Source organism: Pelophylax lessonae, assembly GCF_965119305.1.
Source record: "Pelophylax lessonae genome assembly, chromosome: 5".
Lineage (NCBI taxonomy): Eukaryota > Metazoa > Chordata > Amphibia > Anura > Ranidae > Pelophylax > Pelophylax lessonae.
This window is the reverse complement of record NC_138772.1, coordinates 161,158,876-161,186,709: the sequence shown is the minus strand read 5'-3', so window position 1 is coordinate 161,186,709 and position 27,834 is coordinate 161,158,876. Positions and strand designations below refer to the sequence as shown.

At 39.9% G+C, this 27,834-nt stretch overlaps 1 protein-coding gene across 2 annotated transcripts in view; it reads left to right on the top strand.

Moving 5' to 3' along the window:
- GADL1 (glutamate decarboxylase like 1) overlaps positions 1-27,834 on the top strand; it is a 426,922-nt gene that overhangs the window by 270,530 nt on the left and 128,558 nt on the right. For both annotated transcript variants that reach the window (XM_082257434.1, XM_082257433.1), the window contains exons 10-11: positions 1,703-1,767; positions 7,304-7,385. In XM_082257434.1, coding sequence (XP_082113560.1) covers positions 1,703-1,767; positions 7,304-7,385 — 147 coding nt within the window. The remainder of the gene's footprint in view (positions 1-1,702; positions 1,768-7,303; positions 7,386-27,834) is intronic.

Here is a 27,834-nt window from a genome sequence, read left to right as displayed (position 1 = left end):
TCAGTATTCCAATAGGATGTTTGCTTCTGTTGCTCACAAACATTCAATACTCCTGGATAAACTTACATGCATCTCAATGAACCTAATTTCTAAACTATTCATGTGAACCACTCATAACAAATGTATTTTGGAAAGATAATTATAATAAAAGAGACATTTTGCCCATGAGACTTTCATTAATTGTGCCAAATAAAAGTAATACCAATATGTAAAAAAGATACAAAATGTATTTCATGTTAAAGGGTAAGCTCTGTCCTGGAGCTGATAGAGGGGCAGACCCTGGGTTGGGATAAACAACAGGGCCCAAAAGAACAAAACCCTGAAGAGTGTAAGTAAACATAGTAAGAATGACAAAAGATGATAAAAGGATTATAAAAGTGTGCAAGGGAAGAAACCAAGGGTGACAGTAAAGCTCAGGGCAGGTTAAGTCAATACTAAATGGTATGGAGGCTAGTATAAGGGTCAGAGTTTAAGTATAAGACACATGATGAACATGAGCAATGAATACAAGTAAAGGCCCATACACACTATAAGAAAATCGGAAGGAAAGTTTCATCCGATGAACAATCTGCCATTAGTAAAGTGCTTTCGACAGCCGATTACGAATTTTCGGACGAAAAAAACTGGATGTGCAGGCTATAAAATTTTTATCGTACATAAACACAACGCCCGAATTTCATTGAAATAGTACAGTTTTCCTCCGAAAAAAAATCATAAGAGCAAGTCTAGGCATGCTCGGAAACTATCACTTCTGAAGTTAAATTCTGTCGTACGAGAATTTTCATATGAAAGTAACCTCTTCACTTTCCATATGAGACTAGCATGCAACAAAAAACGAAAATGTGTCCGATAATCTGATCATGTGTACGAGGCTTTAGTCAGGATCCCTGAATGGGGAATGAATACAGTACCTCAAGGTGGAAGACCCAAGATAGTCAGCCAAGTGACGTGTGCATACATTACATGTACAATACATGCATATTGTGTTTTTGTATCTTGACATACACAAATATGTCTGATTTTAACTCTAACAAGAAATACATTTTAAATCTTTTTTACATATTGCTATTACTTTTATTTGGCACAACTCATGAAAGCCCCATGGGCAAAATTTCTCTTTCGGTTTTCAAATATTTTAGGGACAGAGCTCTGCCATCATCTTAGCAGCTGTGGCCTTTCCTTTGTTTGTATAATTACACTGAAGTTATTTCATTTTTTAACTTTTTTTATTAGAAGACGGCAATGGAAATGTTCATATTTTCAGTGATCGCATTGCGTTATTATTGCAATGTTTTATATGTATTTATATTTTTCTGCTTTCTGATCCAATTATATGTCCAAAAATATGTATATTTTTCTGGTACTGACCATCTGTATTTCACAGTAAGCAGTCAGCAGTCTGACATAATCTCAGTGAAATACATAGAACATTATTTTAAATCAGTAATGCCTGACTATAAGACGTGGGAGGGAGGGAGGTATATATGAGGGAGGTAAAGTAAAACACATTTTAGTGCAGCACTACTAAGTAAAGAGCAGAGCTTGCATATGTAATGAGCAAATATAAATGCCCTAATGTGCACATATAATTACACATTACACGTTATTACAACATTGCGACACATTTGTAATAATATTTATATCAATTTTTTTCTATATACATTTACAATGCATGTAATATTGATTATATCGTATTTTTTAGGCCTCCTGGGGAGGATCAGCTTTAATTTCAAGAAAATACAGAAAGCTTTTGCACGGCATTGACCGGTAAGTACAAATTAGTTCACTTAATATACCCTGAAATAGTATTATTGCCTCAGTGGCTCAGCAGGTAAAATCCCCATGCTTCAGTATTTTGGAGGCTCTATTTGTTCCACACATTCTAATATAACTTTTGTTGTTATACACAATAAATCCAGCATGTGGGTAGGTACAACTTGGTGCGGCGGCAGTAATCACACTTGTCCGAATCTTTTTGTAGAGTAGAGAACTTGTATTATTGCACAATCCAGTACCTGTCAGGAAGGCACCTGACCTGGAATGCTTACGGCAAGTAACAGTAGTGTGTATCATAGCAGGTCTCAGATGTGCCAACTACGTCTGTCTTGAGGGGTGGAATGTGACCTGGCCCTTAATTGGGAGGTCTCCAGGAAGGATGGTGTGTCCCTATCCTTTAATCTACTCTTCTGGAACCTCTCCCTGCAGCTAATCATTGTCCCTGTCAGATGGGTACACTGCTCATACAGAAAATGCGGGCCAAACCTGGGAGCCAGGGCTCTGCCTGACCCAAGATGACTGCTAGCCCTGGCATGCGGCAACAGCATCCAATCAGATAGCTTCCCCAGTGACCCAGGAAATCATAGAGGAACAATGTTCCTCTCAACTTCCTCTCCCCCTGCAATGCCCCTGCAGTTAAGTGCCACCAGCGGTAGAGAAGGTAGACTGCACCTGCCTACATTCCCCGATCTTTGATAGATGCTATCCTCAGCTTTACAACACATTAAGGAGCAACAGGAATAATGCAATGAATATAATTAAACCATATCAGATACAGATTCAAATAACATAATCAGAGTATCTTGCAGGAAGCTGACCACGGTTAGATTACAATGTCCAATGGGTAACAGTGTCTTTAGGATGCAAGTGATTCTGTTCTTGCTCTGAGGCCACAGGCATTTGGGGGTCAATCTGGCTTTCCATACCCCCATCACCTGGGCCCAAGTCTGAATCCTTGGTTAATTCTGGACAGTCCATGGAACTCGCAGGAGTGGCTGGACTATCCATAGTCGATGTACTGGGGATTTCTGCTTCCAGGTTAGGAGAGGATTGAGGCTCCAGCAAGAGAGGAGGAAGGTAACATTCAACTGGGACTTCTTGTGCAGGTGGGACATTCACAGGATCAATCATCTCCCAATCTCCTGCTGGTTTGGTGGAACAGTCACTACTTATCACACAGGCCCTTAGCAGATTGCGATGATGATTTCTCTTGACAGGAATAGGTCCCTATGAGATTACATCATACACTGGAGTTGGTAGAAAAGGTTCTTTGTATTTTTCTCCAACACATAGTCACCCAGACGCAACAGCAGATCCTCCAGAACAAGTCCTCAGCCAAGTCTTTGTGTCTATCTAGCACCACTTGCTTGGATTTCGGTAGTCTTTCTGAGTGCTCCTGCAGCTAGGTGCTAGGTGTTCAGGATGTCACATCTTCGTGAAAGCCCACTAGGAGATCCACCAATAGCCAATTATAGCATCTGAACATCAAGAAGAAGGGCTTGTGACCAGTGGCCCGGTGCATGGTGTTGTTGTAGGCCTACACCACAGCCCCCACATGTCAGTGACATCTGTCTCTGTTAAAGAGTCTGTAGCATCCCCAGCAGGGTGCGGTTGAACCACTTACAAGTTCCCCTCGTGGATGGTAAGAGATAGTGCGTGACTTCCTGATACCGCTGAGGTGGCACAGCTTGAACATAATTACTGATTTAGAGTTCGGGCATTGATCCGAGAGTATCTGTTTGGGGCAACTGTAGGGTTGGACTACATTTTCCCAAAAACAGTTTAGCTGTGGTTGGGTCCATTTGATCCATGTTGGGGATTACCTCCGAAAACTTGGTAAAGTGGTTGACAAAAACCAGGGCATTGCGATATCCTGAAGGTGAGCTGGAGATTGTGAGAAAGTCCACGGTGACCAGCTCTAGGGGCTTCGAGGTGGTAATAGTCGTTGGAGTGGTTCTTTCAGGCAGGGACTTTTGTACAGAACAAGTCTTGCACTCCCAGCAGACCTTCTGGACCCATTCCACCTGTCCTTGGCAGAAGAAGTATCAAGAAGTGACCAAAGATTCAATCTGGTCAGCCCCAAAGGGTCCACTTACAGAGTGTAGTGTGTTGGAATGTGCACCTGGTACACCAGTACATTGAACCGCTTCCCAAGTCAATTCCATTGTTTTAGAATCACTCAAGGTTTTTTAGACAGTCTGGCACTCAGAGCAGGAGGGTTTACGTCACCAAGAGAGGAAGGACTGCACTTGCATAAGGTCTGGGTCCTTCTATTGAATCAGTGCCCATTTCTCTTGGCTGTACATTTTAGTGGATTCCACCTAGGAAATCCTCACCTGTTCTTTTAGCGAGCATGAGGTTGCCGCTGTAGATAGCAGAGAAACTACCTTTATGTCTTCTTTAAGTCCATATTATCCCCTGGGCATTCCACTGGATAGTTGGACAAAGCATCGGCATGGCCATTAAGCTTTTCAGGTCTTTAGTTGATCTTATACTTGAATCATGCCTTTGCTTTAATGCCCCTAGCTTGGCTGTATCCAGGTAGGGGAGAGGGCTGATGTCCGTAAACCCCTCTCTGTCCGACCCTGTGTGGTACTCTGCAAACTGCTCTGTGATGGCTCCCACTAAAGCCAGCAGCTCCATTTTGAAAGAGCTGTAGTTATGGGGGTTCTCTTTGGTAGGTGGGAGGCTGTGGCTAGATCACCCGATTTCAGCCATCTTGTACCTAAGCCAGCACAGCTCCCAGGCCTTGTAAACGCCTATCTACAGTATATACACCCATACATATACATCTGCAAAGGCCATCCGCTTAGTTTTTGTTTAAGCAGCTCAAAATTCTGTTGTTAGGCTAGATGCCTTTGAGCTTGGATGGAGGGTGAAGAGCTGCCTTTTTTTCTGGGTGCTGTGACTGCTCACCAACTGGGTACGTGGGGCAGCTATCTGGGCGAACTTCGGAATAAATCTCTCCTCTTCAGAGAAGCCTATCCTACCAACCCCTAACAAATGTACCTCCTTTTTCTCCATCAACCCATCCCCCACAGTTATTGCCTTTTGTTTCACTTGACCCTCCCTTCTAGATTGTAAGCTCTAACGAGCAGGGCCCTCTAGTTCCTCCTGTTTTGAACTGTATTGTAACTGTATTGTCTTCCTTCACATTGTAAAGCGCTGCGCAAACTGTTGGCGCTATATAAATCCTGTATAATAATAATAATAATAATAAACCTTCAATAGTAGCCCACTAGTCCCAGAAAGGAGCATACAGTAGCTCAGTAATAGTGTTTGGAGAGTGCCAGTCTGCTCCTGGACTTTGGCTAGGTCAGGGGAAACGCCTCCAGCTTCCACAACATGCCTTAGGTGCTGGATCCATTGCCTCATAAGACAGCATTTACTGGGCTTAAGTTTTAACCCCTACTGTGCCAGCTGGGACATGATCCTTGAAGGTCTTGGAGAAGATGATGATACTCTCTAAGCATACCAGCATGGTCTCAAAGTTGAAGTCTCCCAGGCACCTCATCATTAGGTGCTTGAATGTGCTGGGGGCATTGCTCGGGCCAAAGGGCATATAGTTAAATTAAAATAGTCCCAGAGGTGTGACAAAGGCAGTCTTTTTATGATCTTGATCTCACACTGAGATGTGCCAGTAACCACTTGCCAGTGACTCCTCTACCCAGGGTAATGGTAGACATCCAAATGAGTGCAGGTGTTTAATTTGCAATAGTTGACACAAAACTGCAGACTTCCATCTTTCTTTGCAACAGAACCACTGGAGCAGCCTACGGACTATGACTCTCTCGAAATCACCCCACTCTGTAACATGTTGCAGAGGAAGTCCTTAACCTCCTGGCACAGCACTGGGGGAATATGACAGTGTCGCTCCAGAATAGGTGGAGCATTCCTTGTATGGATTGAGTATTCAATGGCTTCGGTATGTCCAGTTGTTCCCGCAGCAACTTGTATTGTGAAACATCAAATGAGGACATGGCTGCTTATAGTAGAGCACAAATAGCTTCTACTCCACTGAGCCTTCGAGATGCAGTGACGGGGCACTACGTACTGATTTGCTAGGGTGGTAAGGTTGGTAAGTGAAATTGGAGTTGTCCCTAAGTTGATGAGCTGCACCACCTTTCTTCTGTGAACTTTAGTCAAGGTGCATGCAACTAGCCACTCCCCTTGCACCACCATTTCCTTTGGGCAGTTCCACCATCACTGTGGATCCTTGAAGTTTCTTGTGAACTTTGTCAATGGGAAGAGACCAGACAACCTCTTAGAGAGGTGCCAGAAGTAATTTTTGCTTGGTTGGCGTGCAGACAACTCCCACTTGTTCTGGCTGATTCCTCGCCACCTTCTGGTGAGCATCATAGGCCCATATCACGTTGAGCCACACATCTCGTAGACTGCAGACATGATGTGCATGATGTGCAAGCTTTAATGTATTCTTTGCATCACTTAATTATACCTGTAGCCTTAATAACCATTCTGATGTGGGACCAGAGGCACACTATTCATGCCATTTATAGAAGATTAAAATACACAGCTGCAGGAAAACCGAGTATGGGGAAACTGCTGTTCCTATTTCCTAATCGTGAATATAATGGATATTAAGATACTAACTTATTCAGAATAAAGGATAGAGGGAGGATTTGGGCCCTGGAGAAAAAGCTCTGGAAACATGGCTCCAATAATATCTATACAACATGGTTTGCTTAAAGTATATGTATAACCAAATATATTGTAACAGTTATTCCTATTGAGAAATGTACTAATACCTTTTGATCTGGCTACAATACTAAAACTTTTTATTGACCATCACTCTATCTCTTGGTGACAATGGTCAGCAGGTTAAAATGAGAGGTTGAGTCATTCCAACAAAACCATTTAATAAACATTTATTGAAAGAAAAAAAAATGAAAGGTTGAATCTCCCTAGCAGAAACACAGCAATTAAAAAAAAAAAAAAAAAAAGTGTTTTGGCTATACATATACTGGCACCATAACACCTCACCTAATATTTGCCTTCTTGTAAAGTAGCCATCACTGGTTGATTGAGGCCACATTAACGGGGCGTGTATTGGTAATTTGATCTCCACCAGACTGAAGTTGCCTTCTTGCCAGTAAATATGGTATACTTGCCAATGAAATTTAAAATATAAAAATGATAAGGCTGTTGTTTTTTCCCCCATTAAAGGTTACAAACCTAAGTGTGCCCCCCCAGGGCTGTATGACACCATTAATATTGTAGGTCTGTTTGTACAGTGGCAATAAGTCAGGCTAGAATAGTTTTTCTTAATAATGTTTCACTGTGCAAAAATCAGCATTACATATGCATTGTTTGGAGCCTAGCTAGTCGCTGGGTGGATTTTAAGGTGTTAAAGTATGTGCATATGATGAATAAATACAGCTATGAACATGGGTCAAAGCAATTAGAAGGGTGGGTGGTGGGTGCATGATTATACAATCTGGGGAGATAAAACCTATGCCCAATGGATGTTTTGTAATTAAATTCACAGTAAAACTTTTTTTCCACCTAGGGCCGATTCAGTTGCATGGAATCCTCATAAAATGTTAATGGCTGGGATCCAGTGTTGCGCTTTCCTGGTGAAAGACAACTCGGTGAGCAAGACAACATGGTTTAATTAATTTTAAATATTGATAATAACATTATCCTAGAGCTTTTACAGATATGGTTTTCAAAAATGAATGCTTGCTTTGTTATTAAAAATTCATTAATAGCATGACATCTTTAGAAAAAAATATTTTAGGTCCTATAGGGAGAACTAGACAGCAATGGAATTATGCAAAAATTTAAATAAAAATAATGAGAGTGCATCTGATGTCTGCACACTTAAAGAATAACCAAAGACAAAACTTTTTTTGTGCAGAATGCAGAAGGATTAAGCCCCGTACACACATAGCGATTGTTGGCCGTAAATATTCGGCCGCCGAACGATCGGCCGATTGTCGGCTTGTTAGTATGATGCTTCCGACAGCCGACAGCGCATTTTCAGCCGAACAGAATCTGTCGTGCAGGCATTAAAATTTTTGTTGGCCAACACCAGAACGGCCGATTGTTCGCCAGTCAGTACAGATTTCGGCCGACAGACAGCAGATTAGCAAGACTGGGCATGCTCAGAGAAGAAAAGACAAGGAAAGTTAACCATCACATGACATCACTTCTGCAGTCGGCTGTTGTTGGCCGACAAAATTCGTGTGCAGTCTTTTGCAGTTTTCAACAGACACGACAGCCCTGGACAAAAGACGGCCGATCGTTCGGTACGTGTGTACGGGGCTTTAGAATGCTTGTCAGTTTGTATTGATGTCAGTGCCCTCATTAACCACTTAAGAACCAGAAGATTTTACCTTACATTTTTTGCGATTCCGCACTGCGTCACTTAAACTGACAATTGCACCACCGTGCGACGCTGTACCTAAATAAAATTAGTGCCTTTCTTTTGGTAGTGTTTGATCACCTCTGCGATATTTCTTTTTTTGTGCTATAAACAAAAAAAAGAGCAACAATTTTGAAAAAAAAAAAAAAAACAATATTTTTTACTTTCTGCTATATAACATTCCCAATAAGAAAAAAAAAATCTAATTTTTTCATAATTTTGTATTGTATTGTATTCTGCCACATATTTTTAGTAAAAAAAATCCCAATAAGTGTATGGTGGCGATCAGCTATTTTTAGCGTGACTGCGACATTGTCGCAGACAGATTGGACACCAAACTGACATTTTTGACACTTTTGGGGGGGCCAGTGACATTACTACAGTAATCAATGCAACAATTATGCACTGTTACTGTACTAATGGCACTGGCAGGGAAGGAGTTAACATCAGGGGCGATCAAAAGGTTAAATGTATGCCTAGGGGATGTTTTCTAACTGTGAGGGGGATTGGCTTATGGAATCAACACAGGGATCTGTGTTCCTAAATAGGAGGAACACAGGAGCCCTGTGTTGACTGCTTACAGAACAACAGTCTGCCGTGTTTAAAAACGGTAGACCGCCATTCTGCCTCCCTGGGGAGTGATCGCGGCCGCCGGCCCCGCACATCCGCTTCCCCTCTCGCGATTCACTATGCCTGCGCCTCCGAGGAGCGACGTATGGGTATGGCAATTTGTGCAGCCGAGCCACCTTGCCGCAGTATACCTGCGGCGGGTGGTCGGCAAGAGGTTAATGAGATTCCCCCTCTCTGTTTGTCCTGTTTACCATCATAATTGAAAGTGAAAGTAAAAGAAAATTCCAAATTTTGGCTTGTAATAGAAGGGAAATCTTCCAATATGAACACTAGTTCTGGTGAGCTGGGGGTCCCTAAGGAATTCCCCTAATTTGAAGGGATTTCCTCTAACTTCCTGTTTGGCTATGGGACAGGAAGTGAAATCTCTGCAATGTGACAGTGATGGTCCCCTATGTGACCTAATGCTGATAACACATGCTGTTTCCTGAGTGTGCATAACAGTATACCCTAATACAGATCCATAGATATAAGGAATTCAAATAAATACAGAGCGCTATGTATAATACTGCTATGATCTCTTAGGAGTAGGGATGAACTTGGGTTTTTTTCGGATCCTAGTCCAAACCAATGTGATCGAGCTCAACAGGGAATTGTCACCTGTACTGGGCCAATCATATACAGCCAAGGTCAAGGGCCATATAAATATATGGGGTTTGAGAGTGGAGAACACTCAGATGATTGCCCAGTATAGTGACAGCTTCCTTGTGGGCTCGCTCATATGGGTTTGAATTAGGTTTCAAACACGCCCGAGCTCATCCCTATTTAAACTATCTGGAATACAGAACAATGTTATGATGAGTTGAGATAGCTGAAAGTACAGCAATTGTCATCCCTATTTAACCACTTGCCGACCGCCGCCCGACTATATACGGCGGCGGTCAGCCCCTCCCAGGCAAAGTGACGTACCGGTACGTCACTAACCTGGGAGCCAATAGGGGGCGAGCGCGCTCCGCCGGAGGCGCGCTCCCGCCCTGCTCTTTCACTAAGAAGCTGGCGCGTGTGACCGGCGGACCCGATGTCCGCCGGTCACTCTCGATCGTCGGGTGGAGAGGGAGAAAGGCAGGCGGCTAATGTAAACAAAGCCGCCTGTCACTCTCCCCTGTGTAAAAACACAGATCATACGGTCCTGCTATGTAGGACCATTGATCTGTGCTGTTACACACACAGCCACATCCAATCACAGTTAGAAACAAGCCCCTAGGGACACACTTAACCCCTCCCTCTCCAATAAAGTTAACCCCTTCCCTCCCAGTGTCATTTTTACAGTAATGTCACTGGTACCCCCAAAATTGTCAAAAATGTCAGTCAAGGGTCCGATCTGTCCGCCGCAATGTCGCAGTCCCGCAAAAAAAATCGCAGATCGCCGCCATTACTCGTTAAAAAAAAATCAATAAAAATGACAAAAATCTTTCCCTTACTTAGTAAATGCAATAACTTTTGCACAAACCAATCAAAATACGCTTTTTGCAATTTTTTTTACCAAACATATGTAGCATAAAACAAATTGGCCTAAAATGTTAAAAAATTTCGATTTTTACATTTTTTTTTGGGGGGGGGGAATTACATATAAAAAAATGTTAAAAATATTGTTATTTTTGCAAAATCGTCGCTCTTTTTTTACCCCCTGGTCAGGAAGGGGGTAAAATCTTCCGGGCCTTAAGTGGTTAAGCTATCTGGAATACAGAACAATGTTATGATGAGTTGAGATAGTTGACAGTACAGCAATTGTCAGCCTTCAGGAAACCTTTATCTTCTGAGTTTTATCTTCAGTAATCATCCTCAAGTAAAATTTGGCAAGGATCTCAAAATAAATCTTTACTAGGTAAGCCTGTATAATAATAATAATTTGAAACCGAACGTTCAGATGCTCACAAAACACAAAATGTAACTGGTTCTCTTTATGTGCTAGAGAGTATCAAAGCTGGTGGAAAGAAGCTATAAACCAACTTGTTGATTATTGTCCGTAAACAGTTATCAAATGATAAAATGAGTTTGTCATGGAAGTTTATTTCTAATTATGTCTCTGCTTAATATATTGTGATCTATGGAAAAACTAGTATCTACACATAAGGCACTTTTTAAATCTCTGTTTTAGGTGTGCTACAGATTTGAATACAGATACAGATTTTGCCTTATGTTTAAAGTCCTACTTGGTGCATCTTTGATTTGGGTTCCAGAAAAACACTTGCCACACTTACATTGTGCCTATAACGTTTCACACCCAAAACACACCTAAAAACACATATGGTCCTAAAGTTGACCTTTCCCTATTCCACTAAAAATACCATTAGCTCTTCATGCTGACATGAAATTATCTTACATTCATTAGTTAAACGAACATTTGTAAAGGTGTCTTTTTGTAAATTTTATGGGGTGAAGTTCCTTTTTAAAGGGACATTAAAGCTTTTGCTTTTTTTTTTTTATTAAAATAATAAACATGTTATACTTACCTGCTCTGTGCAATTATTTTGCACAGAGCAGCTCCGATCATATTTTTCTGGAGTCCCGCACTGGTGCTCCTGGCTCCTCCTCTTCAGTGAGTGTCTACTATAGAAAGCCGTTTTCTTTGGGGGCACTCATGTGGGCTTGCTCCCGAGCCGCCTTGTCTGCATCTATAGGAACAGACATGGGCGGCTCGGCCCTGCCCCCCGTTCTCTCGTCACAGCATTTGATTGAAACCAGAGGAAGCCAATGGTTGCTACTGCTATCAATCTGCCCAGTGAGGAGGGAGACAGCGGCAAGAGCCACTGCTTTAATGCACATCACAGGATCAAGATTGGGCTCAGGTTAGTATAAGGGGGTGCTGGGGGAATCCTGCAGCACAGAAGGTTTTTTACCTTAATGAATAAAGTGATTGTAAAGTCTCATTTTTTTTTCTATTAAAATAACAAACATGTTGTACTTACTTCCTCTTTGCAGTGGTTTTGTACAGGACAGCCCAGATCCACGTCTTTTCAGGACCCTGGCTGGAAAACCTTGTGACTTTACAACCCCTTAGAATAACTTTAATGTTAGAAAATACTGCACTTGGCTATCTAGCATAAAATAACCCATTGTAAGAGACAGTTTAATGGGGATGATATACTAAAGTAATAGAGCATATTCACCTTCCAAAGTAAATTTTCATTTGGCTCAGTGAATAAGGTAAAGGTATGTCCCCTTCAATCATTCAACTATGTGCAAGGTACAGCGCCATCCCCCCCCCCCCCTTCCCTTGCATGTAATTTGGTGTTCAGAGTAACCACTTCAGTCCCGGAAGGTTTTACCCCCTAATTGACCAGGCCATTTTTTGCGATTCGGCACTGCGTTACTTTAACGGAAAATTGCGCGGTCGTGTGACGCTGTACCCAAATACAATTGATGTCCTTTTTTTTCCCACAAATAGAGCTTTATTTTGGTGGTATTTGATCACCTCTGCGGTTTTTATATTTTGGGCTATAAACAAAAAAGGAGCGACAATTTTGAAAAAACGCAGTATTTTTTACTTTCTGCTATAAAACATTCCCAATAAAAAAAAATTTTAAATTTAATTTTTTTAACTGTTTAGGCCAATTTGTATTCTGCTACATATTTTTGGTAAAAAAAAAAATCCTAAAAAGTGTGCGCCGCCGTAACCACATGCACTCAGTCACGTAGTACTACAGTCGGCAAGTGGTAAAACACAGCTTTTCCTTATCTACTAAGCTAAGTGATCATTCACTTTGCACTGTGAAGTTTCTATTCCTTTAGAAAATAAATCCAGTTGACCTTTCAAGTATTACTTTCAATACTTTTATTTTTATTCAGATTGTGAACTTAAAGATACTGATTTTTATTTTACTATTCACCAGTTGCAGTAAACATTTTCCCCTTTGATTTGAAATAGGATGGAAGCAAGCAATCCTATTTCTCGCTGTATTATATGATTTTGTTGCGCTTTAATAGTTCAATCCCTGATGACACTTAGTTGGTGTCCTTCTGTGTATTTTTACATAACAAGCTCAAGTCTGAGATTTTATTTTCTAGTACAGCCCACTGAGAGCCTACTAATTCCTTTGATATGTTTCCTTTCAATTCTGTCAATCAGGTCTCCTCCAAATCAATTCACATCCCCAGTATTTAATGGTCAGAGTAGTTTACTATAATAACATTACGTTTATTTTATTCACATGCTTTCAAAATTTATATTAATCAGTGCAGAAAATAAGAAGTGTCCATGAAAGCCATCTAACTCATTAGATGCTCTCATTTACAGGGCTGCTCAAAAATTCAGAACCTCTGAAGAATTGTTAGGCTGATTGCTGCACTTAACTGTTTGCTCTCTCTTTGATTTACATGATGGCTAGATGTGGCTATTCTAGGAACCGTGCTGTGTACAGCACTCTGCTTCTCTTTAAATTAGTTGTTCTTTTTTTTTTTGCTTACTTTCCCATATTTTGTGATATATTTGCACTTAAGCAATCCTGAAGCTTCTCCATACGACTTCTTATTAGCTTTATAGGTCATTTTTAGTCATGTATTACAACAAAAAATAAAGTAAAGATGCAGATGTTGTAAACCTCACAAAACAGCACGGATATTGTAAATGATACTGTCTCCTAAATGCTGTACCCTTGATAGATATTCCCTCGTTTGCCTTTTGGCATGTGGCAGAGTATCTGAAGCAGTAAACTGTGCTTATCGCTAAACACAAAGAAAGCTACAATTTTATGTTAACTTAAAAAGTGATGATTGATAGACTGTTTAAGAAAATATTAAAATTAGAAAACTGTAGAAAATAAAGTATAAAATAAACCTGACAAATTGTTTATAATTCAGTGTGTCACTAACATCGCAGGTTTTATTTTCCTTTGGTCACACCAAGGCTTATCGCCGAAACGCGTTAGCCACCTTGTCCTTTTTACTCACTAAGGTGTGAAAATAAAGAATTGGAAGATTTACAGAGTTGCCAGCTGTCCTTTTGCTTGACATTTTATTTTCCTCTGATGTAGTTTAAAAGCAGATAATCATGCAAGTAGGTCCTTTATTTTTCTATTTCTTTAGGGTGACAATGCTGTTCTTTTTACAGTGAAATTGCACAGCAGCATTGTCACCCTATTGAGAGGGTATTCTTAAATGGACCTACATGGAGTTTAAGCAAGCAACCAAGAAACTGAAACCCAACTCCAGCTAACACTTTTTAAGCAATTACAACAGTTTAAAAAAAAAAAGGTTTAATCCACTTAAACAAAAGCTGACCATTGTAAGCACTCCCTTTTTATGGTTAGTCCCCGCCCCTTTAACTCTTCCTTTTCCTGGACAGTTTATTCAGCATGTAAATATGTAAAAAAAAAATATAAAGCCGAGTGAAATAGCAAAATAAATTCATAAACTAATATACACTGCGTTACTTTAACTGACAATAGCGCGATTGTGCGACACTGTACCCAAATAAAATTGATGTTCTTTTTTGCCCACAAATAGAGCTATCTTTTGGTGGTAATTGATTACCTCTGCGTTTTTTATCTTTTGCGCTATAAACAAAAAAATAGCGACAATTCTAAAAAAAAAAAAAAACATTTTTTTTACTTTCTGCTATATAACATTCCCAATAAAAAAAATAAAAAATCTAATTTTTTCATCATTTTAGACCAATTTCTATTTTGCTACATAATTTTGGTAAAAAAAAAATCCCAATACGTGTATATTGATTGGTTTGCGCAAAAGTTATCGTATCTACAAACTAGGGGAAAGATTTGTCATTTTTATTTTTTTTACTTTTTTTTTTACTAGTAATGGCGGCGATCAGCGATTTTTAGCGGGACTGAGACATTGCGGCCGAAAGTTCGGATACCTATCTAACATTTTTTACACTTTCGGGGGGACCAGGGACATTACTACAGTAATCAGTGCTAAAAATATGCACTGTTACTGTACTGACACCGGCAGGGAAGGGGTTAACTGTAATGTTCTGGTACCTTTGGGTACCCTAATTACTCTTTCATAAGTGTATGCGCCCCACCATTCTCTTTTGGTAAGGTGCGCATACACCTTTAAGACTGATGCTGTCATCACTGAGCGCCGGACTGGATGGCTATTTAGATTGCCGGCTCTCACTCACATGTGCTCGTTCAAACTGCTTTGTGCCTTGATGCTAACCTGTCTTGAAGCTCTCATGCTTGCAAGCATACCTCGCTGTCGGAACCACACTGCGCTGATCCCTGTATCCCGCTACCGGATCATCCGCTCTTGCCGAACCTCTCCTCTGCTACATTGCTATTAGTGATAAGTACGCCACAGGGGAAACCTCTATAACCTTCATACTAAAGCTTACACTATCTAGCTCTGCATACTAAGGACTATTACTACATCTGCATTATCTAAGATTGTTAGCTCTTGAGCCTACTACCACCTGTTCTTGCACTGGGTTGATCTCTCCTGTATGTCCACCTGCTACTCTGTCATCTGCTACCATACATGATTGCTAAACCTATCTGCATCCCATCTGCTACTATCTTACTTTCAAGAACATTTCCTTTCAAGTGTCTGTCATCTACCATCTCTACCCAACCTGTCTCTTCAGCCTATCATCACTGTGTTACTATATACATAAGTCACTCTAGGAAACATCTTATTGAGTGTGTGTATTTACTTGCTGAATTGAGATCATCCACACATGATGAGTCATTGAGAGTTGGGATTGGTGTCTCAGCGTTTCTCTACATGACTACTGAAGTGGAATATTTCTGCAGCTGAAAATCCACATCATACATAAAACGCAGGAGCGTTACATTAACACCAGGGGCAATCAGAGGGTTTAATGTGTACCTAGGGGGTGCTTTCTAACGGTGTGGGGGTTGTATTTACTGAATGAACACAGAGACCTGTGTTCCTAAATAGGAGGAACACAGGATCCCTGTGTTCATTACTGACAGAGCAGCGGTCTGCCGTGTTAACAACAGCAGACCGCCATTCTGTCTTCACAGGGAGCGATTGTGGGTCCCCATAGGCAATCACGGCCGACAAACCCTCTGATTGCCTCCCCCTGTAGTGAATGGGCACATGACAGAGCAAACCTGCCGCAGTATATGTAATGGGTAATGACATACAGTTACCAGATTAAAAAGTAAAAAAATGGAGTTACATGGCACATGCCCTGTACAAATGTTTTATTCAGAATATGATAAGCCAATGTTCCCCCGAAAAGGAATAAAAAGAGAAGAAAAATGACCCTTGATAGTGCTCAGAACCAGGCGCTGGTTCAGATGCAGTTGTAGGAAGGAGAGATTCTGTTACACAAAAAGAGTCTTGGGGTGAAAGCCTCAAGACTCACACCAAGTAAAGAATGCCTTCCACATCTGATGATAAACTTTGTGAGAAGTAGACTTCCTAGATTTTAACATAAATAGAATCACTAATTCCGAGATACCCTTGTCTCTCAGAACCTGGGCTTTACCAGCCATGCTAAATTGGTCCTTGAGACAGATATAAATGTTCTGCTAGAGTCCACAGAACATGTATCAGGAGTCTTACCAGAATGACCACATCCACCAGGGCCGGTCTGGAGAAATGAATATCACTGGATTGTCCTCCATCTGAATTCTGAAAAACAGACAAGGAAGACATTTCATGGATGGAAAGGCATAAATCAGAGAGTACTGATCCCACAGAGTCATGAGGGCATACAATGTTTTCTTAAGGGAATCTCTGTACCTGGAGACAAACCTGTCCAGTATGTTACTGAACCTCCACATCCAGTATCCCCCACCAGTGACACAAGTCTTGGAACACCCCTAGGTGTAGAGACCACTCTCCATATGTTTAAAGCTAAGGAAATATCTCTGCCCATTTTCCATGGCTGGGATGTGCACAGTGGACAAGGCTGATTTTCTGCCCAGAACATGATGCAACCTACCTCTCTTGCCGTGGCAAGACATCTGGTCCTCCCTAATGGTAATTGTAAATGCTCACTGTGGCTTTGTCAAGCTGAATCTGGATAAGATGACCTTTCAGCAGGATGGTGAAATACTGCAGAGATAGTCCAGTTACCAAAGATCTCGGATATTGACTGAGAGACAAGACCCTAAAAACCTCCAAGTCCACTACACCAACAAGATACACTGGATTGCTCCCCAGTTTAACAGGCTGGCACCCAATGTGAGAATCTTCCAGAAGATGGGAAATAAGGACTTTTCAGATTTCAGAGTTGTATTCCTGAGCCATTAAGCTGGGAAGCCTTATCCTTGGTGCCAAAGAAATTTGTCCATCCAGAGACTTGATTGACTTGACCCATGACAACAGAATGTTGTTTGTGTTGTAGAGGTCTGGAGTGGAACTGGGTGAATGGCAGTCCTAGGTAGGGCTGTAGGGTACTTTGTAAGTTTTTAATAAACTTGCATGTGATCTGACATGGTCGGGTTGTGATTTATTGCTTTTCGACTTAGTTTGTAAAGCATAGTTCGTTCCCTTTGGTCAGTACTTGGATTTCCAGAGGTAAGGGATTTTTATACAGTCTTGGTGAGGTGGCATCTCTCTACATGAGCATATAGTACTGTCTCAAAGAAACTGCCATCAGGCCCAAGATACTCATGCTTAAATGGTGAGTCTGGTAACTCCTAGACTGGAGAACTCAGGGCCTACAGCAAAATGTAGGACACGCTGAAGCCTTTTTTATCAGCCTTAAAATGTTTTATATTGTTTTATGGAAACTTGTATAATAAACTTTGATGATTTTATACATTTTATGGTTACAAGCTTTCCTGTATGCCTATAACTCTTGACATGTTTCATAGCCTATACAATACTATTTTGGAGGGTGGTCAGTACCTACCTATGGGCTCAAAAGCGTTTATAAAACTTCTGCTAAAAAAAAAGAAAAGGCAACACATCATCAATTTCATATAAACCCATTTCACTTCTGAACGTTAGTGCTAAAATACATTTAAGGGCTCACTGGAAAACCTAGCCCCAAACATGAACTCTACCCCCCCCATCAAAATTTATAAAAGACAGATCATGTGTCTCTATTATCTTGGAATTTTGCAAGTTATGACTGTTATGGGCTTTTCAGGCCAATTCTTTAAAGAAGTTGTAAACCGCAAAAATGAAAACAAAAGAAATCTTCTCCCTGCAAGTTAAAAGCATAATGTGCTAGTATGCATGGCATACTAGCACATTATGAAAGACTAACCTGAAAATGAAGCGGTGCGCTGACAGGGCTTCTATCTTTACCAGGCCTTCCTTCCAGGTTCACGGGCTACAGATGTTTAAATGGCTGAGCCGTGATGACGTCACTCCCGCATATGCACGCAGGAATCACAGCCGCGGCCCATCTCTTTCATTAAATGGCATAATTATAAGTAAGCCTTATTATAGCTTAACTGTAGGTATAAATCAACAAAAAGCCTTTACTACTGCTTTACATTTCTTAAAAGCATGTGCCTATCCCCTTTAGCTAAGAGTCATGTCATGAATTATGTACCTTAGCTAATAAAACTACTGAAAGGAACACAGCAAGTCTTCCCACTCTCACCACTTTAATTCAGTCTAGCTTTAGAGACCTTAAAAAAAACCTTATGTGCATTTGTCTGCCCCCCTTCATGGTATAAAAAGTAAAAAAAAAAAATATAAATAAAAACACTCTTTGCAAAAAACATTTAATCTTTTCCACACAACTTACATGGGATATCCCGGGCAACTAAAACAAATATTCAAACAATACAATACAATGCAGTTTTTATGCTATAGCAGCACCCCTTCAGCAGCTGGAATAAAATTGGACTTGAAAAAAACCCATATTTTTAAAGAAAAACAGCATGGAAGGCCACAAAAAGACATGCATGGGTTTCCTCCGGGTACTCCGGTTTCCTCCCACACTCCAAAGACATGCTGGTAGGTTAATTGGATCCTGTATAAAAAAAAATAAAAAATTGGCCCTACTGTGTATGTATGTGAGTTAGGGACCTTAGATTGTACGCTCCTTGAGGGCAGGGACTGATGTGAATGTACAATATACAGTATATGTAAAGCGCTGCGTAAATTGACAGCGCTATATAAGTACCTGAAATAAATAATAAATAATAATATACTAAATGTGGAGGTGGTTTACTGAACAAACTTTAGATCCAACAGAAACGCACCAACTAATTCTCACTTGTCATTATGCTGAGTGTTGCGCCAAAGCTAATTGTGACCTGAGCAAACTAAAAAAAAAAAAAAAGGATAGCAAGGCCTTTGTATTATATCAACCTAAACAGGATACCATTAACTAACCCTTATCACTGCTTTTACACATCTGCATTTTACACAGCTTGTGCTCATGCTTAATTTAATTTGCTTGTCCCCACTTTTAATTAACACCCTAGTAATGGGTTCTGATGTCTTGCTTTTTTTATTTTATTTATTCTAAAAATAATGATAATTGATGTGCATCCTGTAATGTCACATCATGTATCACTCTGATAATAAATATATATATATATGTATATATATATATAGAATACACCATCTTGAAAGGTTCAAATTTTTATTTTTTTTTAAATAAGCATTAATCACTAATAGTTACTATAAATGTTTGCTTCAAAATTTCAGTTGGCTTAACCTCCTGTCGACTGCTCACAGTAAATATACTATGAGCGGGTGGCAGATGCAGGCCTGGCAACGTGCATGTACTTTGCCGGCTTGCTTCTAGGCTTGGGGTGAGCATGCGCACACCCCCTTCCGACCGTGCTCTGGTTGGACACAGCATGAGTTTGGCAGCAGATTTTAGCCATTGATTTTTGCTGAAATCTGCTGATTGGCTGTGTCCAATCACACACAGAGTTCTGTGTTTACAAACACACAGAACTCTGTGTGCAGTGAATAGCAGTTTTGCTGTTTTTTTCTCTCTGAAAAGCAGGCCAGGCTGATAAGTAAAAGCAGCACACATTATACTTTAAGCACACTGTTATCACTTTGTATGCCCCTAGATGTTAACCCCTTCCCAGCTGGTGTCATTAAGTACAGTGTCAATTTTATCACTGATCCCTGTATTAGTGTCACTAGCAACATCAGTGTCAATTAGTGACTCTCCCAGCCTATGTCTGTTAGTGCCAGATTCCCCACCACCCTATCACACTATAAGTCTGATCACCGCCATTACAGTATAGCACCTATAGCTGCATAAATTTGAGTATATATACCATAGTTTGTAAACAATATAACTTTCACACAAACCAATTAGTACACACTTATTGGAAAAAAAAATGTCTTAAATTTAGTTTTCGTACAGTGTTGCATGACCGCACAATTGCCAGTTAAAGTAGCACAGTGCTGAATACCAAAAAATGTCCTGCTCATGAAGGGGATAAAACCTTTCCGGAGGTCAAATGGTTTACTGACGTCTTTATTGAGAACCTAAGCAGAGACATGGTAATTAAGAGGACAAGCACATACCTGTATACCTGCAACTGCAATTTAACATAGTGGAGGTATAGACTTAAATCCATAGATTAATGGCCCGTACACACGTACCGATTGTCAGCCGTAAATGTTCGGCCAACGTCCGATCGGCCGATTGTCGGCTTGTTAGTATGATGCTTCCGACAACCGGCTGCGACTTTTTGGCCGAACAAAATCTGGTCTGCATGGTATAAAATTTATGTTGGCCAACAATAGAACGGCCGATTGTTTGTCAGTCAATATCGGACGACAAACATCAGATGAGTAAGACTGGGCATGTTCAGAGAAGAAAAAAACACACAAAAAGTAGACCAGAACATGACATCACTTCTGCAGTTGTTTGTTGTTGATCGACAAAATTCGTGTGCAGTCTAGAGCACATTTCAACCAACACAACAACACTGGACAAAAGACGGCCGATCGTTCGGCCGACAATCGGTGCGTGTGTACAGGGCTTTAGTGATGACAGCAGAACAGATACAATGTAGAACTTGGCAGGAAAACCTAAACCAATCATAATAACAAGGCAGACAATGAATCAGATTCTCTTCACCCATCTAAAACAAATGAAAAATGTGAGCAGTGGGCATATGTGTGTCCCACCCCAGGGCATGCTCCCTGACCTTTAACTATTTTTGATTAAAGTAAACATAAATTAAATTTCTGCATCACATACATGTAGTACCCTAACTTTTTTCCTGGCTTTTTTTATTTTATTTTAAACCTTGCAGCCCCAAGAGCTCCAAGGTTCAAACTGGCACTACAGTATCTGTTGATTCCTGTCTTTATTATTTATACTCAGAGCCTTCCTAGTTTTCTTCAACACAGTCCCTATTTTACTTTCACACATCACGCCTTTTAACTTGGGAAGAACATAACCTTCTGATTTCTTACACACTTTGTCCAAATGTTTAAAGCAACTCCATCTCTTTTTTCAAACAATAAAGCATTCACCACACTCGAAATCTGTGACCTTGTTCTAACTTCTTTTCCTTGAACCTATTCCTTATTCTTAATTCACAAAAGCATAGAGCATGTTGCATTTTTATTTCCATGAGCTATTTACCTTTTGTTTGATTTTGTGGAATTTTTTATTCTCAAAAAGCATTCCTGCACATAGATTTTTTTTTACTTATTTTTAAAATCACAAGTTACTGCATAGCTTTTTTTTTTCTCTTTAAAATACCACTAGCTTTAGGTTAGTGATAATAACAAAGTTTTAATGTGGATCTTTCGAGAAACTTAGGAAATAGTGCTATTATAAACATGCTTTGTGAGAAAAAGAAAAGAAGTACTTCAACAGTTTAATGTCCATTATATGCGGGGGGGAAAAGCAAGTTAAAAAAGTGATTTTTTATGTTTGCACGTTTGTTTTAGAAGAAAATGACTAATTCAAATCATATGACATTAAAGATACTCTGTCACTAAAAACCTGCTAGCAGGTATAGCTTGAGATGCCTGCACATACCTGCAACAGCTTAATTTCCATCACTATACAAAAATTCCCGGATGTTCTGAATAGGCAAAGCTACAGCATTTCTGGGTTGTGATTGGTTCATCTTCCTTCTCTTTCCCCTGCACATTCGTATTGGTCCATCATCATGATGACTTAATCTGGATGATATGGCCAGTATGGATGTGTAGGGGGTGAAAGATGGGAAGGGATGCACATGCTCCTTCACTACTAAGAACTTCTGCAGTTTTGCCTGATAAGAACATTTGAGGCATTCAAGGAGAAAATACAAATAGCTGAAGGCAGCTCAAGGTGCTGCTAGTACGATTTAATTTTTAAAATGAAATTGTCCCTTTAAGAACCATTTAAACAAAAAAAAAAATCTAAATAAAAATAACACATTCATTTTAGAGACTATAGGCCCACTGTATGCTGAAGCACGTTTTTAAGGTTCAGAGTATATAACAAAAATAAGTAGTGGCAATAAATCAGTATCCCACCTTTATGCAGGACCCCTCTCTGCAGTCCTTTCCCTATGCCACTTAATTATTCCACCATGCTAACTTGACTCTGCTAACAGAACCCAGCCCAGTTCAGGTCTGCTTTTTTGCACTCAAAAATCATGATCTACCCTAATGATTATGTAGCTTTTGTGTAAGTTCAATGTCCCCCCACCATCAATGATTCCTAAGCAAGCAGAGGATGCTGAGACCTTTCACGTTTCTAGCTGACATCACTGGTACATTAACTGGTTCCGGACCTCCCACCGCATATATACCGCGGCAGGCTGGCCCTCCTGGGCGAACCTACGCAGGGCTACGTTGGCCGCGCGCCGCCAGCGGCATTGGTTTGCGCAATACATTTTGCGCAAACCAATCAAAGTATTATTGCTAATTTATTTTACCAAAAATATGTAGCAGAAAACAAATTGGTCCAAAATGTTAAAAAATTTAGATTTTTCCATTTTTTTTTTTTTGGAATGTTATATAACAGAAAGTAAAAAATATTGTTTTTTGTTTTTTTTTAGAATTGTCGCTCTTTTTTTTTGTTTATAGCGCAAAAAATAAAACTCGCACAGGTGATCAAATACCACCAAAAGAAAGCTCTATTTGTGGGAAAAAAGGACATCAATTTTATATAGGTAAAGCGGTAACGCGCAATTGTCCCTTAAAGTAGCGCAGTGCCGAATTGCAAAATATGGCCTGGTCATTAAGGGGTGAAATCTTCCGGTCCAGAAGTGGTTAATGTACATGGTCAGTAATCCTCAGCCATGTAAGCAAAGGCCATATTTACCTGAACATAAATTTGGTCAATGATGTCCAATCACAATCCCCACTTTATATATTTGATGATAATTCAGGGAGCTGTCATTTGGCAAGGAGTACCATCGGGATCAGTTGTGTGCACCAGGTATGTCAGGTTTTTCCTTTTGGTGAATATTCGGTGAGAGGTGATTCACAATGGATTTACAAAGGCAATTTTGGGAATTTTAATTTTTAATAAAGGTCTTGTTAAACATTTGGGTTTCTTTATTTATTGGTTACATTTATTTTTGTGAATGAATAGGGATACTAAATACCCTTTACTCATTTACAGTGCATGGGGACACCCCGGACTTCTAGATTCTAATAAGCCCTACGCCCCACAACAACGGACCTAGGGTTTAACAGAATGAGGCCCTTGTCTTCATCAACACTGGGTATCCCCATTGGGTCAGGAAGGAAAGATGCACACTCATCTTCTCCTTTCCTGACCAGCCAGGCTGCATGCTCAGATAAGGGCCTGGTATGTGTTTTGGCCAGAACTGATTAACATTTGACTCCCATTGACTTCAATGGGGTACGGATTCCACACTCAAACTTTACTCCTGTTCATCAGACCATGCTCAAAACAAACTAAAGTGTGTTCCACTCATCACTATTTCTAACCCATAAAGAATGATTATTTAGTGTTGATATTTTTAGCAAGATTTTAACAGATTTAGTAGATATTTTAGTAAAAAATGATGATTAACATTTTTAAAGTTTGGTATGTCTTGAATATTGCTTGTTATATTCATTTGATCTCATTATTACCAACTGTTAGCCAATAAATGATCAGACTAATGCCTTGCATTCCTGCCATACCTGCCTTTATTTCTCAGTACAGTATGTTATTATCAACAAAAGTTTGTGAAATAAGGTTTCCCTAATGACAAATAATCAAATGAACGCTTGTTTTTTTTTTTTTTTTTTTTTAATCAGATACAATGTTGCATACACAGGTAAAATAATTTATCTGGATAATAGGTAAAAATACAGAACAGCGATGTTCTTTCTTTTCAGTTGTGATAATTTCATTGGTTCTGTTTTATGCACGATTTATTAGATGATCTGTTCTTCTTTGTTACAGAATAGAATTAGAGAATTATTTTATGAATCTCGACCACAGTGATCTTTTGTACTAAGTATCTTCAGCATTGCTACCAAATTAATTAGGCTTTGATCACAAACTTGTTTTATCTGGGTCAACACAAGCACATTCAAACAGTAAATTAAATTAGTCAGTGAGAAAATGGAAATATCCACCAAGATGAAAGAACTACTATAATAACATTTCTTGTCTGAGTTCTAATGGCTAAAATTGGTGGTATAAAAAATACTGGCACCCAGAGCTGCCTGCACATACCTCCAGTTTTATTCCCTAGGAGCCAACATTCCAGACCATCTTTTGTTCTGCTAGAATACCCATCACAATGATGGACCAATAGCAAGGTTGGGAGGCAGGAAGGCAGAAGTAGATTTTTTTAGTTCAAATTGAAATTTGCATTAACAAGTGCTCTGTCTTTTGGTCTTCTGGGTGTTTGGGATCAATTATATAGCATCAGTTTATTCTTTTTATAACCTAGTGACAGGTTTGCTTTCATCTTTAGAAAGCACAAACACACACATATATATATATATATATTTATATACCCTCTTTCCCAATTGACCTGCAACTGCACCGAACAAACATTAGTCACAGTATATAGAGATGTCTGTTTTCTGGCTTGTCAATAAAAAAATACTAGGAACAGTAATCTGAAAACTGTATTAAAAAAAAGACAAGCTGAAAAAAATAACTGTTGTTAATGGTAAATTAAAACTTGGTTGGTTGCCATAAGAGACTATCATTTTTTCAAAGTATATTTGCTCTTTGCAATGATGCCCTTATACTTTCTAGTATATAAAAAGACATTGCACCCAGATTTAAATTCCACACTGTCTTATAACTCTTGAGAAAAACATGTAAGGTGGATTTGCATTGGTTTGCTATTGGCACCATGTTGATCCTGGACCATGTAGATCCTGGAACCGCCCCACTTCTTCTTGCATAGGACAGTCACCCACCATTTGTTTTAGGGAAACTTCACCATATTGTGTCATCTTCTCTTTGCCTGAAGTCCAATTATATCTATATTTCTTCCCAAGGTCCATTACCCAGAATAAGAAAATGCATAAACAAGTTGTATTTTCGTCACTCAGCACAAGTTTTAGGTTACAGGCACATCGCAGTACATTAACAATTCAGACTAAGTGATAATAGTTTACAGTGCAGAACACTCTTCTCTTTCTTATAACTTGCTATGCAGTGGTCACACAAGAGCAAAACACTTAAATGTCTCCCAAGTCAGTAAACCCATCTTCCCCAGATTTTACAGTCATTTTAGTATTAGGTGTTACTCGCACAGGCTGTTCTTCCTCACACACAAAGGAGATCCTCCATAAACCCAAGGGTCACTCCAACCAAGCCATAATCCTTCAGCTGAGGTCAGGGGTGGAAAGGTATCCCCATTTAGGTTTACTCTCTCATCACCCTGGCAGTTCAGCCCTGCAGAGGACTCTTTTGTGCAGCTCCAACAGAGCATTACATCTCTGCAGCACATGGGTGTCCTGCTCCTATATCCCAAATTATGTCAGTAAAGTCTGTCCAATTTTATGGCTAATAAGCAAACTGCTGTAAAAAAAAGTGATGGGAAGCTCAGTACTGTCAAGGGGGACATGTACCAATGCAAATAAAATTTGAAAAATACCATTTGGTAAAAGTATCAGTGGAGAGGGGGTTTTTAAATTTGCTTCAAGGGCAATTGTCAAAGTTAAAAAACTTCCCCCAAGCCACATTTTTCCTCCCCTTTTCCCAGTTGACCTGAAAAACTCCCATTCTCATGCTGGGAGAGAAGATGACTGAGAAGTTAAACTAGGTGATGGGGGGAGGGTCCAGATGTAGAGCTAGCCACCAGGGAGAAAGGTTCAGCGGGTAAAATTGAGGGCATTAGCAGTAGGGTGACCAGAATTCCAAATCCCAAGGTAAGTAAGCTAGCAAATCCAAATTGCAGCCTCCTAATTTCTAACAAGGATATAGTATGCGACCGGACAAAATTACAAGGTTTGTATACCAATTCTAGAAGTCTGGCTAACAAGATGGGAGAACTGGAGCTGCTATTGTACGAAGAGGATTTCCATTTTGTGGGACTTTCAGAGACTTGGTTTGACAACTCTCATGATTGGCTGACAACCATTCAGGGGTATTCCATTTATACCTGTATATCAAGAATGATGTGCAAGTGAATATGAGGGACGATATCACTAATGGAGCTAGGGAGGTGGTGGAATCCTTATGGGTAAAGCTTCAAAGGGAGGAAACAAAGGGAAAAGTAATACTGGGCGTATGCTATAGACCTCCTTACCAGAGGGAGGAGGGGGAGGCAGACCTCCTATCACCACTTGGAATGGTGGCAAGAATGGGAAATGTCATTTTAATGGGGGATTTAAATTTTCTAGATATTGACTGGGCAGAAGGAGCGGCGCATTCATCTAAGGCTTGCCATTTCCTAAATGCCTTGCAGGGCAATTTCATGGGTCAGATGGTGAACGCATCAACAAGAAACAATGCATTATTAGACCTACTAATTAAGAATAATACATACCTGATTGAGGATGTAGAAATACAGGGCAACTTAGGAAACAGTGACCACAGGTCAATTCGTTTCAGTATAAATCATAGAAATAGAAAACACAAGGGTAATCCAAGGACACTGAATTTCAAAAGAGCCAACTCCCCTAAACTGCGCTCTTTGCTAGATGATATTAAATGGGATAAAATCCTAGGAACAAAGAATATGGAGGAAAAATTGGAGTGCTTTAAGAGCATACTAAATAAAGGTAATGGCCAGTGCATTCCAACAGGGAAAATGCATATAAAAACAAAAGTAAGAGCCTTCAAAAAATACAAGACTGAGGGGTCATTGTCAGCTTTCCAACATTACAAAGAATGCAATAACAAATTTAAGAGTGCAATCAAGGTGGCTAAGATAGAACAAAAAGTCATATAGTGAAAGAGAGTAAAAAAAAAACAAGAAATTCTTTAAGTATATAACAAGTAAAAAAGTGAGGCTGGAACATTTTGACCCCATAAAGGATGAGGAAGGGAATTTGGCTACAAAGGACAAAGAGAAGGAAACAGTTCTGAATAAGTTCTTCTCCTCAGTCTTCACAAAAGAAACGGGGGGATACAGTAACCTAGACTGTAATGTTAATGTTAATATTATGTCACAGAAAGCACCCTCATGGTTAACAGAAGACAGACTCAGAAAAGACTTGAAAAACTTAACATAAATAAGTCACCGGGACCAGATGGCTTACACCCAAGGCTCCTTAAGGACTCAGGCCGGGTGATAGCCAGGCCATTGTTCATAATTTTTATGGACAGGTTACTGATTGGAATGGTACCAGCTGATTGGAGAAAAGCCAATGTGGGGCCAATATTTAAAAAAGGACTGAGATATATTCCTGGGAACTACATGGCGGTTAGCCTAACATCAATAGTCTGCAGGCTTTTGAAGGGGAAGATAAGGGACTATATACAAGATTTTAGTAATGAAAACAGTATCATTAGTAATAATCAGCACAGATTCATGAAGAATTGTTCTTGCCAGACCAATCTATTAATCTTCTAATGAAGAAGTGAGCTTCCATCTAGATTAAGGAAGGCCTGTAGATGTGGTGTATCTGGATGTTGCAAAGGCATTTGATACACTTCCCCACAAACGTTTACTGTACAAACTAAGGTACATAGGTATGGACCATAGGGTAGGTACCTGGACTGAAAACTGGCTACAGGGATGGGTGTAAAGGTTGGTGATGAATGGCGAGTATTCAGAATGGTCTGGTGTGGA